This window comes from Ornithodoros turicata, chromosome 3 (genome assembly GCF_037126465.1).
Source record: "Ornithodoros turicata isolate Travis chromosome 3, ASM3712646v1, whole genome shotgun sequence".
NCBI lineage: Eukaryota > Metazoa > Arthropoda > Arachnida > Ixodida > Argasidae > Ornithodoros > Ornithodoros turicata.
The window spans coordinates 106,818,678-106,840,991 of NC_088203.1; the positions used below are offsets into that span (position 1 = coordinate 106,818,678).

The window sequence follows — 22,314 nt, forward strand, 5'->3', positions numbered from 1 at the left end:
GATGGATGGATGGATGGATGGATGGATGGATGGATGGATGGATGGATGGATGGATGGATGGATGGATGGATGGATGGATGGATGGATGGATGGATGGATGGATGGATGGATGGATGGATGGATGGATGGATGGATGGATGGATGGATGGATGGAACCCTATTACCGGCTGTGCCGTCCGTGGACAACAGATTTTAATGGGCAGAAATTAAAAGTTGAATGAAAAAAAAAAGGATCGACGTTTCGACAGTGGCCGTCAGGACAAAATATATATCACCGTATCTTCTTATTTTCTTCTCTTCCACAGACTGTGAGTCCCCCCTGCTCCATTGATGACCACCAACGCGACACCTTACGAACCGATGCCTGTTGCCGGTTCCAACCGTGATAACTTTCTCGCTCAAATTGAAATCGCCGTCTTGGCGCTCATCTTCGGCTTCACCCTGATCGGTAACTCCTGTGTCTTGCTCGCTCTTGCCGTGAGGCGCTTCAAGATGACTCGCATGTACTACTTCCTGCTTCACCTCTGCTTGGCAGACCTGATCACCGGCTTCTTCACCGTCCTCCCTCAACTGGCTTGGGACGTCACCTACCGCTTCCAGGGTGGGAACTTGGCGTGCAAGTCCATAAAGTACTTGCAGATCCTGGGCCCGTACCTGTCGTCGTACGTACTGGTCGTGACGGCCGTCGACCGATACCAGGCCATCTGCTTCCCGTTGTCCAACTGTTCCTGGACTCCGACAAAGTCGAAACTGATGATCGCGTTTGCGTGGACGGTGTCATCGCTTTGCTGCTTGCCTCAAGTGTTCATCTTCAGCTACCAACAAGTTGAAGAGGATGTCTTCGACTGCTGGGGGACATATATCGAACCGTGGGGGGTCAGGGCCTACGTCACGTGGTACGGCGTTTCCGTATTCTTCCTACCATTGACTGTGTTGACCTTCACGTACGTGTGCATCTGCCGTGCCATTTGGCACAACCTGTACTTGAAGAAGCGAGGGTGCGAGGAGCAAGGAAGATCGCCCAGGAGTCATTCCGTGCGAGGACTGTCGCGCGCCAAGATCAAGACAGTGAAAACTACTGTCATTGTGATAGCGTTCTATGTAGTGTGTTCTTCGCCCTTTATCTGCGTCCAGCTCCTCATGTCTTGGACACCCAACGCTCACACGTCCAATCTCTGGAGCAGTAAGTACACCTTCTTTTTCCTTTTTAGCGTTACTTCCAACCACAGCTCAGTTATTCAAAGACTTACTCGTTTACTGATTTATGAATAGGGAGTGGCTTCTTTGGTTTAATCCCGATTCCGCCCGGTTATTCCCTAACTCCTCCTCCTGTACTAAAACTCATAGGTGGGCATATAGTTCATTAGGCGCCTTTCATAGCCAGTTACTAAAATTGCATTTTAAAAAGTTCATTAGAACAAACACAATTCAGAAAAGTGTTTGCAGCTCGGCCAAAAACAATAATGTTCGTGTTGAAGGGTTCATAACGCAGTGTTTGTCTCTGCATAAAGCACGTGGTGACCCTGGAAAGGGCCTTTTTTACTTTAGTTTCACTGGCTGGTTCAGTGTGTGACGCAGGTGGAAGCCTCACTTCTAGAACCTGCCTGCCGGCGATTGCTGCTTCCAACTTTCGTTTGGCGTCCATGTCCTTGGGCTTGTGAAATGTCATCTCTGGTTCCGCCCCAGACGATTTTTTTGCCATCAGGAACTCCGCGACGCGTTCCCGAACTCAACGACATGTTGCAGTTTCACCACTGAGCGAAATTCACAGCACTTTCGAAGAAATAGGTTTAGTTTCATACGCGTAGCCATGCACGACGCCATCTCCAAAGCAGACGATGTCTCTGAGAAAAAAATGGGGGAACGGAGCCGCCCTCGCATTGGTCCTGTTGGCTCCTACGTCAAAATGATGTCATCGGAGGTTTCGCTGATGGGAAAAGCTCGTTTATTTAAAACCCAAACATTTCTCAGCAGTGAAAATCGGTGAAATCGATTGTCGAATGATGCCAAGCATTCTCGTAATCGGACGGGATAGTCCCTTTAATTTTGAACCAATTTGGCCGTGAAATCGATGTTTAAAGCTAGTGCGCCGTGACGCTATCGTTAGCATAGTTTCGTTCTAGCAATAAATTCCAGACAACGAACTTTGCTGATATTTCGCTTTCTCGTTCATCGCTACGGCGCTCCGTGGGATGAAATTTTTCATCTTTCACCTGGACGTAACTTACACTCGAGCACAACTGTAATCACAACTGTAGTCCTCAAATCGACGGACGGCCTCGGACTGTCTTCTTTTAAACAAAATTCGCCCTGGTCGTGAAGCGCACACGTGCGCACAAGACCAATCCAATCAGACGGCTGGGCTAAAGACGGGAAAAGGGGGTTATATGAAGAAAAAAAAAGGGGGGACACCGGACTGTATAATTAAATTTTGTGCCCACACCAGAGAATAGATAAACTGCTTACGAAAGCATAGAATTAAGTTGAACTGATGATGAAGATGATGAAAGACTGGTCGATCGATGCCTGCACACGTCGGTGGCAGCTACAAGGAAGGGGGTAATGTTTGGGATAGACAAGTCTGACGATCTTTCTAGACTGGCGGCAAGTTGCTCGGAGGATAGAGAAGTGAGAGGTTCGTAATCTCATATTTGCTGGTAAGCAGCATGGCCGCCCTCGATGCTTCAGGCTTGTCGACCTTGATGAAGTTCAGCGGAACTAGATTAACTACTCCTTCTGCTGCGGTGCATTTATACAGCTTCTCCGCTTACAAGCTGATCCTATCAGACGAACGTTACCGCTTCAGTCAGGAGCCTCTGGAACAGGGATCTATCCTACTACCACACACACTCTTAAAGGAGTACAGAGGGCAGTCCCCAAAAAATTTCAGATTAAGACGTTTGATGAAAGTGTGTGTGTCAGTTTACTGAATAGCACGAGATGCTTTGATATGTTACCAATTTGTTTCCCAGAAGAAACTTCCCGCGTTCACCTTTTTGGCTCGCCACTATGGCTGTAACGAGGATGAGGAGGTATGATGCCACGTCACCGATAACGTTACACAGTCAGCGCGTTCTGGTTCGCTGGTCAATGGAGGTCAGCGCCCTGTCCAACGCAAACCAGTTTGGCCAGTTCCCCCGTGAATTCGGGATAGAAGGAGAAGCCGAATCAATTCATGACCCAGCCAGGAGCGATACTTTTTCGGAGCCCCGAACATCCGAGTAGCAGACAACATTTCTCTGGACCAATCAGCGAGCGTAGACCCTGTAGCGTCAGCGCGAGGTCCGAAGCAGATCACAGGCTGGTACTGCTTAACAGTTCCATGGAAAGCAACCCGGGAGTTAAAAATTACTTCTGTGCTACTTTAAAGGGGCAATAAACAGATATACAAGGTGGACTTTCTTCTCGTTGCCTACAGTGAACGTTTTCCAAAAATTGCTGTCGCAAATAAGTATATAAGGGTTCCAAACCGACCGAATATCCACTGCCTCTTCGCACTCAAGCCTTTGATGTCCTGGCAACAATAGCCACACGTCATTTTGACGCCGCGCACCATCAACCATTCAGAATCCGGGACGCTTATACAGGGTGTGTGTTTTTTATTCGTTTCATAATTTGTATTTAAAAAAATTGCATAGCAAAACAGATGCCGTTTCATCAGGTGGGTTATACGGCCAGGCAAACATCCTGTAGGACATCGTATGGAACAGCTGGATTAGCTAATTAGCTAAAATTCGTTAATTAACTTGTTAATTAGACATCTACTGGGAAATGCGGTATAGCAGAATTGTCCATCGTTCTTATTAGACACCCTGAGAAACGAACATACTTGGAGATATAAATTGGCCAAATTTTGCAATGTAAATGAGCCGAAACAAGAACTACGCACTACTTGAGCGCAGAAAAAGCGACAGTCAATCCACGTGAGAGGTCCACGTGCTTTGGAACCATGGAGCTGATTCAAGTGGGCGCTAATCTGAGACCGCTCTCCAGCCCAGTAGAGCCACTAAATAGGGGTAGAGAGTATCGCATTCCCTTTCCGCCGATCGTGTCACGTGGTTTCTCCTTCCAAGAACGCGCCGTCCATGTTGAGTCCCCTCCATCCAAAACCGGTTTTCTCGATTGCGAGCTGCCTTTACTGCGCGCTGTTCTGGGAAATTGGCGTCCCATTGCTAGGCGACGCAGCCACCCAAGATGGCGGTCTCACTCGCCGGCGTGGCTCAGTGTCGCTACTCTGCTCCCTATTTAGTGACTCTACAGCCCAGATAAGATGAAGGCACTCATATTTCATATTTGGATATCGTGAGCCACGCCCTTTCATGGAGCATAATAACTGGAGAATGTTCGAGCTGTTTAGAGCCCCTTTAATGCATCCCAAATGCCTGCCAAGAAGGTAAAAAATGCCCGAAAAGCAGCAAGTATGGGTGTCACACCTCTCTACGGGACCCCACACCCCCCCCGAGACAAAGGTCCTGGGAATATCCCTGACCCGGAGCATGATAACTAGGGTTGCGCGTTTTCGGTTTTAACCGAAAAACGTACGCCAGGTAAATTTTCCTCATTCGGGTTTAACCGAAAAACACCGAATACAGAGGGACATTTCAGGACATGACAGAGAGAGATTGCCCAGCAAGTTGTTGATGCAGATCAGCAAACCATACAGAAATACGGTAGTTGCGAAAAATGTCCGCTTACTTTCTCGTTAGCCGTAAAACACCACCGCGGCGAACAACGCCATGTTGAATGAGCGTCGTACGGAAATTACATTGTGATTTCTATTCGCCGATGACTGTCGGGTAAACTTTGTAAAATTAATAAACATCGAAAAACATACGCCGAATCCGCCCAAAAATAAAAACCGAAACCACGGAACCCTAATTATAACGCAGTCTATTCAAGCAGGAACCTCAAATACGAAATGGGAGTAGCTGTCTTCAAAAGGGCTACCCTTTGGTGAACTAGTCCAAAGGTCCCACATTCAAGGTGCAGCCATTCCATTGGAAAACGTGCCGCGGGGTGCAGCACGTGCACGAGCGCTCACAAACAAAAACTGGAACGCACAAGGTTCCTGCTGTCACCAAATTGTTGCCGCGGTTGATACAATGTTTGTTGATAGTAGGAGCCTTGTATGTTTTTGTTGGTTCGCGTCTTTGTTCTCTTTTACCAAATGAAGACGCCCACACATCGCTATTGTCGGAGATATTATCCTATTCCAGCCTTTCAATAGAAAACATTTCCTATTCATGGAGATACGCCGTTTTGCATAAATAATTATAGGTCACGAACGTTGACAGCAGAGCTCGTGTTCGCGTCTTTCGGTCCTTTTTAATTAAAAGTATCTGTTCTTTTGAGCCATTTAGCATGCACAGTCCAGCGATATAGGTGTGGTGAATATAAATTAATTATAAATTGACGCAAACCACATAATTTAGGTACTTGGGGTCTGACCTTTACAGGTTGACCTTTGCGCTCTTACGCGAGGAAAAAAATTAACACAAACAAATTAATTACTCGCAAAAATGACTAGACCCGATGAATATTTTTTTTGGGGGGGGAAGAGGAGTGCACGATCAACTTGTAAACATATGCTCCATGTGCAGCCACGGAGCCTCGGCTAATTTCCTTTTGTATATGTACTTTCTGGCTTGCACTGCGGCCTCCACAGGTAGCGCTATCACCGTGGAACACTGATGTCTCGCTGAGACACACTGTCCGTGCCGACCCAAGATCGTGTCACTTCCCTGCGCCGGGCTGAAGAGTCCCAAGTAGGACGAAACGGCCGTCCTCGGCTGGGAGTGCACGATCAACTTGTAAACATATGCTCCATGTGCAGCCACGGAGCCTCGGCTAATTTCCCTTTGTATATGTACTTTCTGGCTTGCACTGCGGCCTCCACAGGTAGCGCTATCACCGTGGAACACTGATGTCTCGCTGAGACACACTGTCCGTGCCGACCCAAGATCGTGTCACTTCCCTGCGCCGGGCTGAAGAGTCCCAAGTAGGACGAAACGGCCGTCCTCGGCTGGGAGTGCACGATCAACTTGTAAACATATGCTCCATGTGCAGCCACGGAGCCTCGGCTAATTTCCTTTTGTATATGTACTTTCTGGCTTGCACTGCGGCCTCCACAGGTAGCGCTATCACCGTGGAACACTGATGTCTCGCTGAGACACACTGTCCGTGCCGACCCAAGATCGTGTCACTTCCCTGCGCCGGGCTGAAGAGTCCCAAGTAGGACGAAACGGCCGTCCTCGGCTGGGAGTGCACGATCAACTTGTAAACATATGCTCCATGTGCAGCCACGGAGCCTCGGCTAATTTCCCTTTGTATATGTACTTTCTGGCTTGCACTGCGGCCTCCACAGGTAGCGCTATCACCGTGGAACACTGATGTCTCGCTGAGACACACTGTCCGTGCCGACCCAAGATCGTGTCACTTCCCTGCGCAGGGCTGAAGAGTCCCAAGTAGGACGAAACGGCCGTCCTCGGCTGGGAGTGCACGATCAACTTGTAAACATATGCTCCATGTGCAGCCACGGAGCCTCGGCTAATTTCCCTTTGTATATGTACTTTCTGGCTTGCACTGCGGCCTCCACAGGTAGCGCTATCACCGTGGAACACTGATGTCTCGCTGAGACACACTGTCCGTGCCGACCCAAGATCGTGTCACTTCCCTGCGCCGGGCTGAAGAGTCCCAAGTAGGACGAAACGGCCGTCCTCGGCTGGGAGTGCACGATCAACTTGTAAACATATGCTCCATGTGCAGCCACGGAGCCTCGGCTAATTTCCTTTTGTATATGTACTTTCTGGCTTGCACTGCGGCCTCCACAGGTAGCGCTATCACCGTGGAACACTGATGTCTCGCTGAGACACACTGTCCGTGCCGACCCAAGATCGTGTCACTTCCCTGCGCCGGGCTGAAGAGTCCCAAGTAGGACGAAACGGCCGTCCTCGGCTGGGAGTGCACGATCAACTTGTAAACATATGCTCCATGTGCAGCCACGGAGCCTCGGCTAATTTCCCTTTGTATATGTACTTTCTGGCTTGCACTGCGGCCTCCACAGGTAGCGCTATCACCGTGGAACACTGATGTCTCGCTGAGACACACTGTCCGTGCCGACCCAAGATCGTGTCACTTCCCTGCGCAGGGCTGAAGAGTCCCAAGTAGGACGAAACGGCCGTCCTCGGCTGGGAGTGCACGATCAACTTGTAAACATATGCTCCATGTGCAGCCATGGAGCTTCGGCTAATTTCCCTTTGTATATGTACTTTCTGGCTTGCACTGCGGCATGCACAGGTAGCGCTATCACCATGGAACACTGATGTCTCGCTGAGACACACTGTCCGTGCCGACCCAAGATCGTGTCACTTCCCTGCGCCGGGCTGAAGAGTCCCAAGTAGGACGAAACGGCCGTCCTCGGCTGGGAGTGCACGATCAACTTGTAAACATATGCTCCATGTGCAGCCACGGAGCCTCGGCTAATTTCCTTTTGTATATGTACTTTCTGGCTTGCACTGCGGCCTCCACAGGTAGCGCTATCACCGTGGAACACTGATGTCTCGCTGAGACACACTGTCCGTGCCGACCCAAGATCGTGTCACTTCCCTGCGCAGGGCTGAAGAGTCCCAAGTAGGACGAAACGGCCGTCCTCGGCTGGGAGTGCACGATCAACTTGTAAACATATGCTCCATGTGCAGCCACGGAGCCTCGGCTAATTTCCTTTTGTATATGTACTTTCTGGCTTGCACTGCGGCCTCCACAGGTAGCGCTATCACCGTGGAACACTGATGTCTCGCTGAGACACACTGTCCGTGCCGACCCAAGATCGTGTCACTTCCCTGCGCAGGGCTGAAGAGTCCCAAGTAGGACGAAACGGCCGTCCTCGGCTGGGAGTGCACGATCAACTTGTAAACATATGCTCCATGTGCAGCCACGGAGCCTCGGCTAATTTCCCTTTGTATATGTACTTTCTGGCTTGCACTGCGGCCTCCACAGGTAGCGCTATCACCGTGGAACACTGATGTCTCGCTGAGACACACTGTCCGTGCCGACCCAAGATCGTGTCACTTCCCTGCGCCGGGCTGAAGAGTCCCAAGTAGGACGAAACGGCCGTCCTCGGCTGGGAGTGCACGATCAACTTGTAAACATATGCTCCATGTGCAGCCACGGAGCCTCGGCTAATTTCCCTTTGTATATGTACTTTCTGGCTTGCACTGCGGCCTCCACAGGTAGCGCTATCACCGTGGAACACTGATGTCTCGCTGAGACACACTGTCCGTGCCGACCCAAGATCGTGTCACTTCCCTGCGCCGGGCTGAAGAGTCCCAAGTAGGACGAAACGGCCGTCCTCGGCTGGGAGTGCACGATCAACTTGTAAACATATGCTCCATGTGCAGCCACGGAGCCTCGGCTAATTTCCCTTTGTATATGTACTTTCTGGCTTGCACTGCGGCCTCCACAGGTAGCGCTATCACCGTGGAACACTGATGTCTCGCTGAGACACACTGTCCGTGCCGACCCAAGATCGTGTCACTTCCCTGCGCAGGGCTGAAGAGTCCCAAGTAGGACGAAACGGCCGTCCTCGGCTGGGAGTGCACGATCAACTTGTAAACATATGCTCCATGTGCAGCCACGGAGCCTCGGCTAATTTCCCTTTGTATATGTACTTTCTGGCTTGCACTGCGGCCTCCACAGGTAGCGCTATCACCGTGGAACACTGATGTCTCGCTGAGACACACTGTCCGTGCCGACCCAAGATCGTGTCACTTCCCTGCGCCGGGCTGAAGAGTCCCAAGTAGGACGAAACGGCCGTCCTCGGCTGGGAGTGCACGATCAACTTGTAAACATATGCTCCATGTGCAGCCACGGAGCCTCGGCTAATTTCCCTTTGTATATGTACTTTCTGGCTTGCACTGCGGCCTCCACAGGTAGCGCTATCACCGTGGAACACTGATGTCTCGCTGAGACACACTGTCCGTGCCGACCCAAGATCGTGTCACTTCCCTGCGCCGGGCTGAAGAGTCCCAAGTAGGACGAAACGGCCCGACCTCGGCTGGGAGTGCACGATCAACTTGTAAACATATGCTCCATGTGCAGCCACGGAGCCTCGGCTAATTTCCCTTTGTATATGTACTTTCTGGCTTGCACTGCGGCCTCCACAGGTAGCGCTATCACCGTGGAACACTGATGTCTCGCTGAGACACACTGTCCGTGCCGACCCAAGATCGTGTCACTTCCCTGCGCCGGGCTGAAGAGTCCCAAGTAGGACGAAACGGCCCACCTCGGCTGGGAGTGCACGATCAACTTGTAAACATATGCTCCATGTGCAGCCACGGAGCCTCGGCTAATTTCCCTTTGTATATGTACTTTCTGGCTTGCACTGCGGCCTCCACAGGTAGCGCTATCACCGTGGAACACTGATGTCTCGCTGAGACACACTGTCCGTGCCGACCCAAGATCGTGTCACTTCCCTGCGCCGGGCTGAAGAGTCCCAAGTAGGACGAAACGGCCGTCCTCGGCTGGGAGTGCACGATCAACTTGTAAACATATGCTCCATGTGCAGCCACGGAGCCTCGGCTAATTTCCCTTTGTATATGTACTTTCTGGCTTGCACTGCGGCCTCCACAGGTAGCGCTATCACCGTGGAACACTGATGTCTCGCTGAGACACACTGTCCGTGCCGACCCAAGATCGTGTCACTTCCCTGCGCCGGGCTGAAGAGTCCCAAGTAGGACGAAACGGCCGTCCTCGGCTGGGAGTGCACGATCAACTTGTAAACATATGCTCCATGTGCAGCCACGGAGCCTCGGCTAATTTCCCTTTGTATATGTACTTTCTGGCTTGCACTGCGGCCTCCACAGGTAGCGCTATCACCGTGGAACACTGATGTCTCGCTGAGACACACTGTCCGTGCCGACCCAAGATCGTGTCACTTCCCTGCGCCGGGCTGAAGAGTCCCAAGTAGGACGAAACGGCCGTCCTCGGCTGGGAGTGCACGATCAACTTGTAAACATATGCTCCATGTGCAGCCACGGAGCCTCGGCTAATTTCCCTTTGTATATGTACTTTCTGGCTTGCACTGCGGCCTCCACAGGTAGCGCTATCACCGTGGAACACTGATGTCTCGCTGAGACACACTGTCCGTGCCGACCCAAGATCGTGTCACTTCCCTGCGCCGGGCTGAAGAGTCCCAAGTAGGACGAAACGGCCGTCCTCGGCTGGGAGTGCACGATCAACTTGTAAACATATGCTCCATGTGCAGCCACGGAGCCTCGGCTAATTTCCCTTTGTATATGTACTTTCTGGCTTGCACTGCGGCCTCCACAGGTAGCGCTATCACCGTGGAACACTGATGTCTCGCTGAGACACACTGTCCGTGCCGACCCAAGATCGTGTCACTTCCCTGCGCCGGGCTGAAGAGTCCCAAGTAGGACGAAACGGCCGTCCTCGGCTGGGAGTGCACGATCAACTTGTAAACATATGCTCCATGTGCAGCCACGGAGCCTCGGCTAATTTCCCTTTGTATATGTACTTTCTGGCTTGCACTGCGGCCTCCACAGGTAGCGCTATCACCGTGGAACACTGATGTCTCGCTGAGACACACTGTCCGTGCCGACCCAAGATCGTGTCACTTCCCTGCGCCGGGCTGAAGAGTCCCAAGTAGGACGAAACGGCCGTCCTCGGCTGGGAGTGCACGATCAACTTGTAAACATATGCTCCATGTGCAGCCACGGAGCCTCGGCTAATTTCCCTTTGTATATGTACTTTCTGGCTTGCACTGCGGCCTCCACAGGTAGCGCTATCACCGTGGAACACTGATGTCTCGCTGAGACACACTGTCCGTGCCGACCCAAGATCGTGTCACTTCCCTGCGCCGGGCTGAAGAGTCCCAAGTAGGACGAAACGGCCGTCCTCGGCTGGGAGTGCACGATCAACTTGTAAACATATGCTCCATGTGCAGCCACGGAGCCTCGGCTAATTTCCCTTTGTATATGTACTTTCTGGCTTGCACTGCGGCCTCCACAGGTAGCGCTATCACCGTGGAACACTGATGTCTCGCTGAGACACACTGTCCGTGCCGACCCAAGATCGTGTCACTTCCCTGCGCCGGGCTGAAGAGTCCCAAGTAGGACGAAACGGCCGTCCTCGGCTGGGAGTGCACGATCAACTTGTAAACATATGCTCCATGTGCAGCCACGGAGCCTCGGCTAATTTCCCTTTGTATATGTACTTTCTGGCTTGCACTGCGGCCTCCACAGGTAGCGCTATCACCGTGGAACACTGATGTCTCGCTGAGACACACTGTCCGTGCCGACCCAAGATCGTGTCACTTCCCTGCGCCGGGCTGAAGAGTCCCAAGTAGGACGAAACGGCCGTCCTCGGCTGGGAGTGCACGATCAACTTGTAAACATATGCTCCATGTGCAGCCACGGAGCCTCGGCTAATTTCCCTTTGTATATGTACTTTCTGGCTTGCACTGCGGCCTCCACAGGTAGCGCTATCACCGTGGAACACTGATGTCTCGCTGAGACACACTGTCCGTGCCGACCCAAGATCGTGTCACTTCCCTGCGCCGGGCTGAAGAGTCCCAAGTAGGACGAAACGGCCGTCCTCGGCTGGGAGTGCACGATCAACTTGTAAACATATGCTCCATGTGCAGCCACGGAGCCTCGGCTAATTTCCCTTTGTATATGTACTTTCTGGCTTGCACTGCGGCCTCCACAGGTAGCGCTATCACCGTGGAACACTGATGTCTCGCTGAGACACACTGTCCGTGCCGACCCAAGATCGTGTCACTTCCCTGCGCCGGGCTGAAGAGTCCCAAGTAGGACGAAACGGCCGTCCTCGGCTGGGAGTGCACGATCAACTTGTAAACATATGCTCCATGTGCAGCCACGGAGCCTCGGCTAATTTCCCTTTGTATATGTACTTTCTGGCTTGCACTGCGGCCTCCACAGGTAGCGCTATCACCGTGGAACACTGATGTCTCGCTGAGACACACTGTCCGTGCCGACCCAAGATCGTGTCACTTCCCTGCGCCGGGCTGAAGAGTCCCAAGTAGGACGAAACGGCCGTCCTCGGCTGGGAGTGCACGATCAACTTGTAAACATATGCTCCATGTGCAGCCACGGAGCCTCGGCTAATTTCCCTTTGTATATGTACTTTCTGGCTTGCACTGCGGCCTCCACAGGTAGCGCTATCACCGTGGAACACTGATGTCTCGCTGAGACACACTGTCCGTGCCGACCCAAGATCGTGTCACTTCCCTGCGCCGGGCTGAAGAGTCCCAAGTAGGACGAAACGGCCGTCCTCGGCTGGGAGTGCACGATCAACTTGTAAACATATGCTCCATGTGCAGCCACGGAGCCTCGGCTAATTTCCCTTTGTATATGTACTTTCTGGCTTGCACTGCGGCCTCCACAGGTAGCGCTATCACCGTGGAACACTGATGTCTCGCTGAGACACACTGTCCGTGCCGACCCAAGATCGTGTCACTTCCCTGCGCCGGGCTGAAGAGTCCCAAGTAGGACGAAACGGCCGTCCTCGGCTGGGAGTGCACGATCAACTTGTAAACATATGCTCCATGTGCAGCCACGGAGCCTCGGCTAATTTCCCTTTGTATATGTACTTTCTGGCTTGCACTGCGGCCTGCACAGGTAGCGCTATCACCATGGAACACTGATGTCTCGCTGAGACACACTGTCCGTGCTGACACAAGATCGTGTCACTTCCCTGCGCCGGGCTGAAGAGTCCCAAGTAGGACGAAACGGCCGTCCTCGGCTGGGAGTGCACGATCAAGTTGTAAACATATGCTCCATGTGCAGCCATAGAGCATTAGCTATTTTTCCTTTGTATATGTACTTTCTGGCTTGCACTGCGGCCTCCACAGGTAGCGCTATCACCGTGGAACACTGATGTCTCGCTGAGACACACTGTCCGTGCCGACCCAAGATCGTGTCACTTCCCTGCGCCGGGCGGAAGAGTCCCAAGTAGGACGAAACGGCCGTCCTCGGCTGGGAGTGCACGATCAACTTGTAAACATATGCTCCATGTGCAGCCACGGAGCCTCGGCTAATTTTATTTTGTATATGTACTTTCTGGCTTGCACTGCGGCCTGCACAGGTAGCGCTATCACCATGGAACACTGATGTCTCGCTGAGACACACTGTCCGTGCTGACACAAGATCGTGTCACTTCCCTGCGCCGGGCTGAAGAGTCCCAAGTAGGACGAAACGGCCGTCCTCGGCTGGGAGTGCACGATCAAGTTGTAAACATATGCTCCATGTGCAGCCATAGAGCATTAGCTATTTTTCCTTTGTATATGTACTTTCTGGCTTGCACTGCGGCCTCCACAGGTAGCGCTATCACCGTGGAACACTGATGTCTCGCTGAGACACACTGTCCGTGCCGACCCAAGATCGTGTCACTTCCCTGCGCCGGGCGGAAGAGTCCCAAGTAGGACGAAACGGCCGTCCTCGGCTGGGAGTGCACGATCAACTTGTAAATATATGCTCCATGTGCAGCCACGGAGCCTCGGCTAATTTTATTTTGTATATGTACTTTCTGGCTTGCACTGCGGCCTGCACAGGTAGCGCTATCACCATGGAACACTGATGTCTTGCTGAGACACACTGTCCGTGCCGACCCAAGATCGTGTCACTTCCCTGCGCCGTGCTGAAGAGTCCCAAGTAGGACGAAACGGCCGTCCTCGGCTGCGAGTGCACGATCAACATGTAAACATATGCTCCATGTGCAGCCACGGAGCCTCGGCTAATTTTATTTTGTATATGTACTTTCTGGCTTGCACTGCGGCCTGCACAGGTAGCGCTATCACCATGGAACACTGATGTCTCGCTGAGACACACTGTCCGTGCTGACACAAGATCGTGTCACTTCCCTGCGCCGGGCTGAAGAGTCCCAAGTAGGACGAAACGGCCGTCCTCGGCTGGGAGTGCACGATCAACTTGTAAACATATGCTCCATGTGCAGCCATAGAGCATTAGCTATTTTTCCTTTGTATATGTACTTTCTGGCTTGCACTGCGGCCTCCACAGGTAGCGCTATCACCGTGGAACACTGATGTCTCGCTGAGACACACTGTCCGTGCCGACCCAAGATCGTGTCACTTCCCTGCGCCGGGCGGAAGAGTCCCAAGTAGGACGAAACGGCCGTCCTCGGCTGGGAGTGCACGATCAACTTGTAAACATATGCTCCATGTGCAGCCACGGAGCCTCGGCTAATTTTATTTTGTATATGTACTTTCTGGCTTGCACTGCGGCCTGCACAGGTAGCGCTATCACCATGGAACACTGATGTCTCGCTGAGACACACTGTCCGTGCTGACACAAGATCGTGTCACTTCCCTGCGCCGGGCTGAAGAGTCCCAAGTAGGACGAAACGGCCGTCCTCGGCTGGGAGTGCACGATCAAGTTGTAAACATATGCTCCATGTGCAGCCATAGAGCATTAGCTATTTTTCCTTTGTATATGTACTTTCTGGCTTGCACTGCGGCCTCCACAGGTAGCGCTATCACCGTGGAACACTGATGTCTCGCTGAGACACACTGTCCGTGCCGACCCAAGATCGTGTCACTTCCCTGCGCCGGGCGGAAGAGTCCCAAGTAGGACGAAACGGCCGTCCTCGGCTGGGAGTGCACGATCAACTTGTAAACATATGCTCCATGTGCAGCCACGGAGCCTCGGCTAATTTTATTTTGTATATGTACTTTCTGGCTTGCACTGCGGCCTGCACAGGTAGCGCTATCACCATGGAACACTGATGTCTCGCTGAGACACACTGTCCGTGCCGACCCAAGATCGTGTCACTTCCCTGCGCCGTGCTGAAGAGTCCCAAGTAGGACGAAACGGCCGTCCTCGGCTGCGAGTGCACGATCAACATGTAAACATATGCTCCATGTGCAGCCACGGAGCCTCGGCTAATTTTATTTTGTATATGTACTTTCTGGCTTGCACTGCTGCCTGCACAGGTAGCGCTATCACCATGGAACACTGATGTCTCGCTGAGACACACTGTCCGTGCCGACACAAGATCGTGTCACTTCCCTGCGCCGGGCTGAAGAGTCCCAAGTAGGACGAAACGGCCGTCCTCGGCTGGGAGTGCACGATCAACTTGTAAACATATGCTCCATGTGCAGCCACGGAGCCTCAGCTAATTTTATTTTGTATATGTACTTTCTGGCTTGCACTGCGGCCTGCACAGGTAGCGCTATCACCATGGAACACTGATGTCTCGCTGAGACACACTGTCCGTGCCGACCCAAGATCGTGTCACTTCCCTGAGCCGGGCTGAAGAGTCCCAAGTAGGACGAAACGGCCGTCCTCGGCTGGGAGTGCACGATCAACTTGTAAACATATGCTCCATGTGCAGCCATGGAGCTTCGGCTAATTTCCCTTTGTATATGTACTTTCTGGCTTGCACTGCGGCATGCACAGGTAGCGCTATCACCATGGAACACTGATGTCTCGCTGAGACACACTGTCCGTGCCGACCCAAGATCGTGTCACTTCCCTGCGCCGGGCTGAAGAGTCCCAAGTAGGACGAAACGGCCGTCCTCGGCTGGGAGTGCACGATCAACTTGTAAACATATGGTCCATGTGCAGCCACGGGACCTCGGCTAATTTTATTTTGTATATGTACTTTCTGGCTTGCACTGCAGCCTGCACAGGTAGCGCTATCACCATGGAACACTGATGTCTCGCTGAGACACACTGTCCGTGCCGACCCAAGATCGTGTCACTTCCCTGCGCCGTGCTGAAGAGTCCCAAGTAGGACGAAACGGCCGTCCTCGGCTGGGAGTGCACGATCAACTTGTAAACATATGCTCCATGTGCAGCCACGGAGCCTCGGCTAATTTCCCTTTGTATATGTACTTTCTGGCTTGCACTGCGGCCTGCACAGGTAGCGCTATCACCATGGAACACTGATGTCTCGCTGAGACACACTGTCCGTGCCGACCCAAGATCGTGTCACTTCCCTGCGCCGGGCTGAAGAGTCCCAAGTAGGACGAAACGGCCGTCCTCGGCTGGGAGTGCACGATCAACTTGTAAACATATGGTCCATGTGCAGCCACGGAGCCTCGGCTAATTTTATTTTGTATATGTACTTTCTGGCTTGCACTGCGGCCTGCACAGGTAGCGCTATCACCATGGAACACTGATGTCTCGCTGAGACACACTGTCCGTGCCGACCCAAGATCGTGTCACTTCCCTGCGCCGGGCTGAAGAGTCCCAAGTAGGACGAAACGGCCGTCCTCGGCTGGGAGTGCACGATCAACTTGTAAACATATGCTCCATGTGCAGCCACGGAGCCTCGGCTAATTTTATTTTGTATATGTACTTTCTGGCTTGCACTGCGGCCTGCACAGGTAGCGCTATCACCATGGAACACTGATGTCTCGCTGAGACACACTGTCCGTGCTGACACAAGATCGTGTCACTTCCCTGCGCCGGGCTGAAGAGTCCCAAGTAGGACGAAACGGCCGTCCTCGGCTGGGAGTGCACGATCAACTTGTAAACATACGCTCCATGTGCAGCCACAGAGCCTCGGCTAATTTTATTTTGGATATGTACTTTCTGGCTTGCACTGCGGCCTGCACAGGTAGCGCTATCACCATGGAACACTGATGTCTCGCTGAGACACACTGTCCGTGCCGACAGAAGATCGTGTCACTTCCCTGCGCCGGGCTGAAGAGTCCCAAGTAGGACGAAACGGCCGTCCTCGGCTGGGAGTGCACGATCAACTTGTAAACATATGCTCCATGTGCAGCCACGGAGCCTCGGCTAATTTCCCTTTGTATATGTACTTTCTGGCTTGCACTGCGGCCTGCACAGGTAGCGCTATCACCATGGAACACTGATGTCTCGCTGAGACACACTGTCCGTGCTGACACAAGATCGTGTCACTTCCCTGCGCCGGGCTGAAGAGTCCCAAGTAGGACGAAACGGCCGTCCTCGGCTGGGAGTGCACGATCAACTTGTAAACATATGCTCCATGTGCAGCCACGGAGCCTCGGCTAATTTTATTTTGTATATGTACTTTCTGGCTTGCACTGCGGCCTGCACAGGTAGCGCTATCACCATGGAACACTGATGTCTCGCTGAGACACACTGTCCGTGCCGACACAAGATCGTGTCACTTCCCTGCGCCGGGCTGAAGAGTCCCAAGTAGGACGAAACGGCCGTCCTCGGCTGGGAGTGCACGATCAACTTGTAAACATATGCTCCATGTGCAGCCACGGAGCCTCAGCTAATTTTATTTTGTATATGTACTTTCTGGCTTGCACTGCGGCCTGCACAGGTAGCGCTATCACAATGGAACACTGATGTCTCGCTGAGACACACTGTCCGTGCCGACCCAAGATCGTGTCACTTCCCTGAGCCGGGCTGAAGAGTCCCAAGTAGGACGAAACGGCCGTCCTCGGCTGGGAGTGCACGATCAACTTGTAAACATATGCTCCATGTGCAGCCACGGAGCCTCGGCTAATTTTATTTTGTATATGTACTTTCTGGCTTGCACTGCGGCCTGCACAGGTAGCGCTATCACCATGGAACACTGATGTCTCGCTGAGACACACTGTCCGTGCCGACACAAGATCGTGTCACTTCCCTGCGCCGGGCTGAAGAGTCCCAACTAGGACGAAACGGCCGTCCTCGGCTGGGAGTGCACGATCAACTTGTAAACATATGCTCCATGTGCAGCCACGGAGCCTCGGCTAATTTTATTTTGTATATGTACTTTCTGGCTTGCACTGCGGCCTGCACAGGTAGCGCTATCACCATGGAACACTGATGTCTCGCTGAGACACACTGTCCGTGCCGACACAAGATCGTGTCACTTCCCTGCGCCGGGCTGAAGAGTCCCAACTAGGACGAAACGGCCGTCCTCGGCTGGGAGTGCACGATCAACTTGTAAACATATGCTCCATGTGCAGCCACGGAGCCTCGGCTAATTTTATTTTGTATATGTACTTTCTGGCTTGCACTGCGGCCTGCACAGGTAGCGCTATCACCATGGAACACTGATGTCTCGCTGAGACACACTGTCCGTGCCGACACAAGATCGTGTCACTTCCCTGCGCCGGGCTGAAGAGTCCCAACTAGGACGAAACGGCCGTCCTCGGCTGGGAGTGCACGATCAACTTGTAAACATATGCTCCATGTGCAGCCACGGAGCCTCGGCTAATTTCCCTTTGTATATGTACTTTCTGGCTTGCACTGCGGCCTGCACAGGTAGCGCTATCACCATGGAACACTGATGTCTCGCTGAGACACACTGTCCGTGCCGACCCAAGATCGTGTCACTTCCCTGCGCCGGGCTGAAGAGTCCCAAGTAGGACGAAACGGCCGTCCTCGGCTGGGAGTGCACGATCAACTTGTAAAAGGTGCCAAGGTACACAAAAGCTTCCGTAGCAACATTCCAGGCATCACAATATTTCTGCATATTTTGTGGATATTTAGACGTTTCGCGGCGCATAATTGCAGGCATATTTTGGAAACATTTTGTGCCTAAAGTCCCGGGCCCTCCTTAGAGTACAGTTTACATGAACGTCTGCATTGAACTTTGTTTTCGACAGGTGTCTATAAGGTTCGCAGCGTATTCCTCGTTCACTAGCTGGGTCTGAGGCTACCTCGCTCCCATAAATAAAAGGCACGTACCTGTGTTGAGAAAAGTCCACGAAAGACGACTATGAATGGGGAGACACCACGTACCGAAGGCGCCAGTTCGTATTCATATTTCGTAATTGAAGTAGATTTAGACGTGTCAGACTTTTTGTGTGGCGACATGCTGCACATGCCGAAGCGTAGGAATACGAATAATTTGGACCATCTGGGATTCTATTGACGTGCGCCGGAAATCTCCGACGCAGGGTGTTGAAAATAATGTGTAACTCTCCAACATTGCTACCGTCCTCGACCGTGATTGAACCCCTGATCTTGAGCTCAGCAAGCCAAGACTTTCATATATGGCGAGTAAACGGTCAGGTATGGTCCAGCTCAGATCGTCTGGGCATTGTGTAACATTCTTTTTGGTGCAGATACCTCAGATAGCCCTTACCCTCCTTCTGACATGGAACAACCCCGCCCATCAATCGTCTGCCTGGCTTTCGCCGTCGGTCCGTTATGAGTCACCCGCAGAAGGCCCGTGAACTTGTACGCGCTGCAGTCACCCGGCGTATCGCCAAGCAGAGGAACCCAGTAAACACCGTACCTTAGAACCGTGTTTCCGTACGGATTTCGTTTTGTTCTGGACTGCTACGAAACGTGGTTGCTGCCGTGTTTGCAGGGGTTCAAACTCTGTACTTTTGGACTATACGTGGAGTGCGCGTTCAAAACTGTCCACAGTGCATAGCATTCTCCCTGAAAAGCAGCGGATGGCGGTCCATAGATGGCGCGAGAAAAGGGCAAGATGGTGGATACCGAGGAAAAGTTTGTCTAACTGTAGTTTGGTTTGTAATTTGCCAGATAGTTCAAACAGTGGCTTGAGCTTCAGGTATACACAGGTCGCAACCGGTGACACACACTATCTCTCTCTCTCTCTCTTCTTTTTTTTTAACACGGCTTGCCAGCTGTGGTATGCGAGTTCTGAAATGATTAAAAAGGGAAGTAATCACTGTGTGGGATGCAGAATACGGTTGCTAGCGTCGTGACGCTTAGCAGTACTAGTAATATGGTAGGCCAACGCTACAAATATTTGTATGACGTCAATCGCACAATCAATAAAATGGGGGAAAAGCGAAACCTTCTAAGGGAGAGTCCGTTCTAGAAAAATCTTCACCTTTCTCATCTTGAAATGTTTGTTTCTCTTACAATGATCTTTATAAAGGCCGTCTTCCTCATAAGCGACACCCTATATCATCATCATTTGTCATTTAATTGTCCTCTGCGTCCTAAAGCAGAGTGCCCAAGACGGAGCCCAGGGGGATGCCGAAGGAGACAGGGGTTAGGGCAGAAGGTGACGTTGTTTACTGTAACAAATTGTGAAAGCCCAATAAAGAAAGACTAAATCCAGGATAACATATTATGGTGAACGTTTAATAAGGATAATTTTAAAAGCAACACATGAGGGACCTTATCGAAGGCTTTGCTGAAGTCCAAAAATATACAACCAACATCAGTTCCTCTGTGTGAAAGAAGATGGACATCGTGAATGAAAGATGCCAACTGTGTCTCGCAAGAAAAATAGCTTTCAGGTACATGTTGGGGAGACCATATAATAGTCGGATAATTAAAATCACCTAGTAAAAATATTGGAGTATTTGGAAAACGCGTGACAATGAGACTGAATGCGTCACGAAGTTCTGTAACAAACGTTCTGCATGCTGCAGGGGATTGTAGCGTACACCGAGAATTATTCGCTTATGAGAGCATTCTGCAGACAGCCCTATAGAGCTTCTAGCTTTGAGTCAATATTCACCAAAGAAGTATTCAAGACATTGGATACGACAATCAATACTCCACCGCTTGTTCTGGTTGGCCTGTCAGCACGATACACAGTACACTCCTGGTAACATATGTGAATAGCTCTGAGTTAGATATTGTGGAGTTGATCCAGGTTTCTGTTAAAAACACAATGTCTGCGTCACACGAATCAACAATTGAAGACAGTTCATCACGTTTTTTGAGTAGGCTGCTTATATTAGTGTAGAGTACAGATAATCTTGGCACAGCGGAATGGTTATTCATGGCCCTGGTCAATGGTTATTGGTTCCGGATTTCATCCCGTCTGGGGCGCAAAGTCATTGAAGTTTTATTTTGCGGCTGATCGGAGGACTGCTCACTAACCAAGTTATCATCACAAGATGCCACGGGAACAGCAGGATTATCACTAAAACAGGGTCAACACAGCGCACAGTAGCACTGGCGGTATCATATATATAGAAGATGTTATCAGTCCAGAGCTTATTAAGCCGATGTTTGAACTATTTTTTCTGTGAGAGATCAAACTCGAATGGCCTTTTTCTTGCCAACCGTGTTGCGGCATAGAAGTCCTCTTGAACAAAAAGGGTACTGGCTTTCAGTTTTGATTTGTTTTGCAGCACAGCATCTCGGGTTTTAAAGGACGAATACTTTGCAACGATTGGACGGAAACCGCCCTCAGACGGGGCTTATGGCCTTATGCGATGAACTCGCTCGAACGCTTGGCTGTTAACAGAGACTCCCAACGTGTTTGAGATAAATTCAACACTGTTAGATCTTGTTTCATTCCACGATTCTGCCGGTGAGTCGGGAATGCCGCGGAAGACTAAATTATCTCTCCGTGTCCGATTTTCAATGTCATCAAGACGATTGCGAAGGAGCAAGTTTTCTGCTTTTACAGTCTGTTCAACGGTGGATTTCAGTTATTCAACAGCAGAAAGGATCGAACGTAGGTTCGACAACTGGACCGATATTTCTTTTTGTCCAGCTTGTAGGGTTAGTCTGGCCCTTTAACTCTTTTAACATTTGAAACATTTCGGCCATTTCTTTTGCAAGAGCGTCAGTCGCGGGTCCAGGATCGTCCTCAATGTCACCACACTGCATTAGTAGATTGTCAACAACGTTCACGCAATCAATGATTATACAAATCAGCACTTGTGAGCATTTGACGACAACCAAACAATGATCACTGGTTTTCTTGGCTTACAAGGCAGTTGAATTACCAACCTAACGCATAAGAGAATACGAGCATGAGACTACATTGTCATCACAGGATTTCCATGCCCACTGAAGCGACGTCGGCGAAACGAGCTGGTCATAAAGCAAGTTATAAAGCAGCTTACTTCTGTGTTCCAGCCTCAGAAAATCAAATTCCTTTGTGTCTGGACACTATACTGAAAGCATGCAAAGCGTTGGAGAATAAGAAACCGTTTTCTCTGCACTCATTACATCGACATTACAGAAATACAAAGGGTCTAAGGGTAGATTTACAATTGCAAACCTTCCGAGTCATGAAAAATTGACTGCGTCTTTGGGCATTGCGGTGCAAAGTAATGTCGATGCAGTGTATATGCCGAAATCCCTATCTACAGGAGCCGAAAACGTCATCCCCTACACCACCAATCAGAGCACGGCCTTGAGAAAAGAAATGCCGTCTGGACGGACTTTTTCTCCACTGAGCGCCGCCACTGCTGATCTTTAAAATTCGTTGATTTAATATCGAAGCCCTTCAGAATCCCTTCTCCACCGCCTACGACTCAGTGTTGCCCGTGCACCCTCACTTCTCTTCAAGATGGGTCGGCTAAATTCACTAAACTGTAATGTCTGTGGAGTGGAAGCTGACATCCTACACCAACTCCTGTATCGCCAGCAGCACCTT

At 51.3% G+C, this 22,314-nt stretch overlaps 1 protein-coding gene across 1 annotated transcript in view; it reads left to right on the forward strand.

The window, feature by feature from the left end:
• Positions 1–311: 311 nt before the first annotated feature.
• The window catches only part of LOC135387629 (oxytocin receptor-like), a 76,177-nt gene continuing 54,174 nt past the window's right edge, over positions 312–22,314 (forward strand). Inside the window, exon 1 of the mRNA XM_064616737.1 lies at positions 312–1,183. Within this exon, the coding sequence (XP_064472807.1) occupies positions 331–1,183 (853 nt within the window). The 5' untranslated portion in view covers positions 312–330. The remainder of the gene's footprint in view (positions 1,184–22,314) is intronic.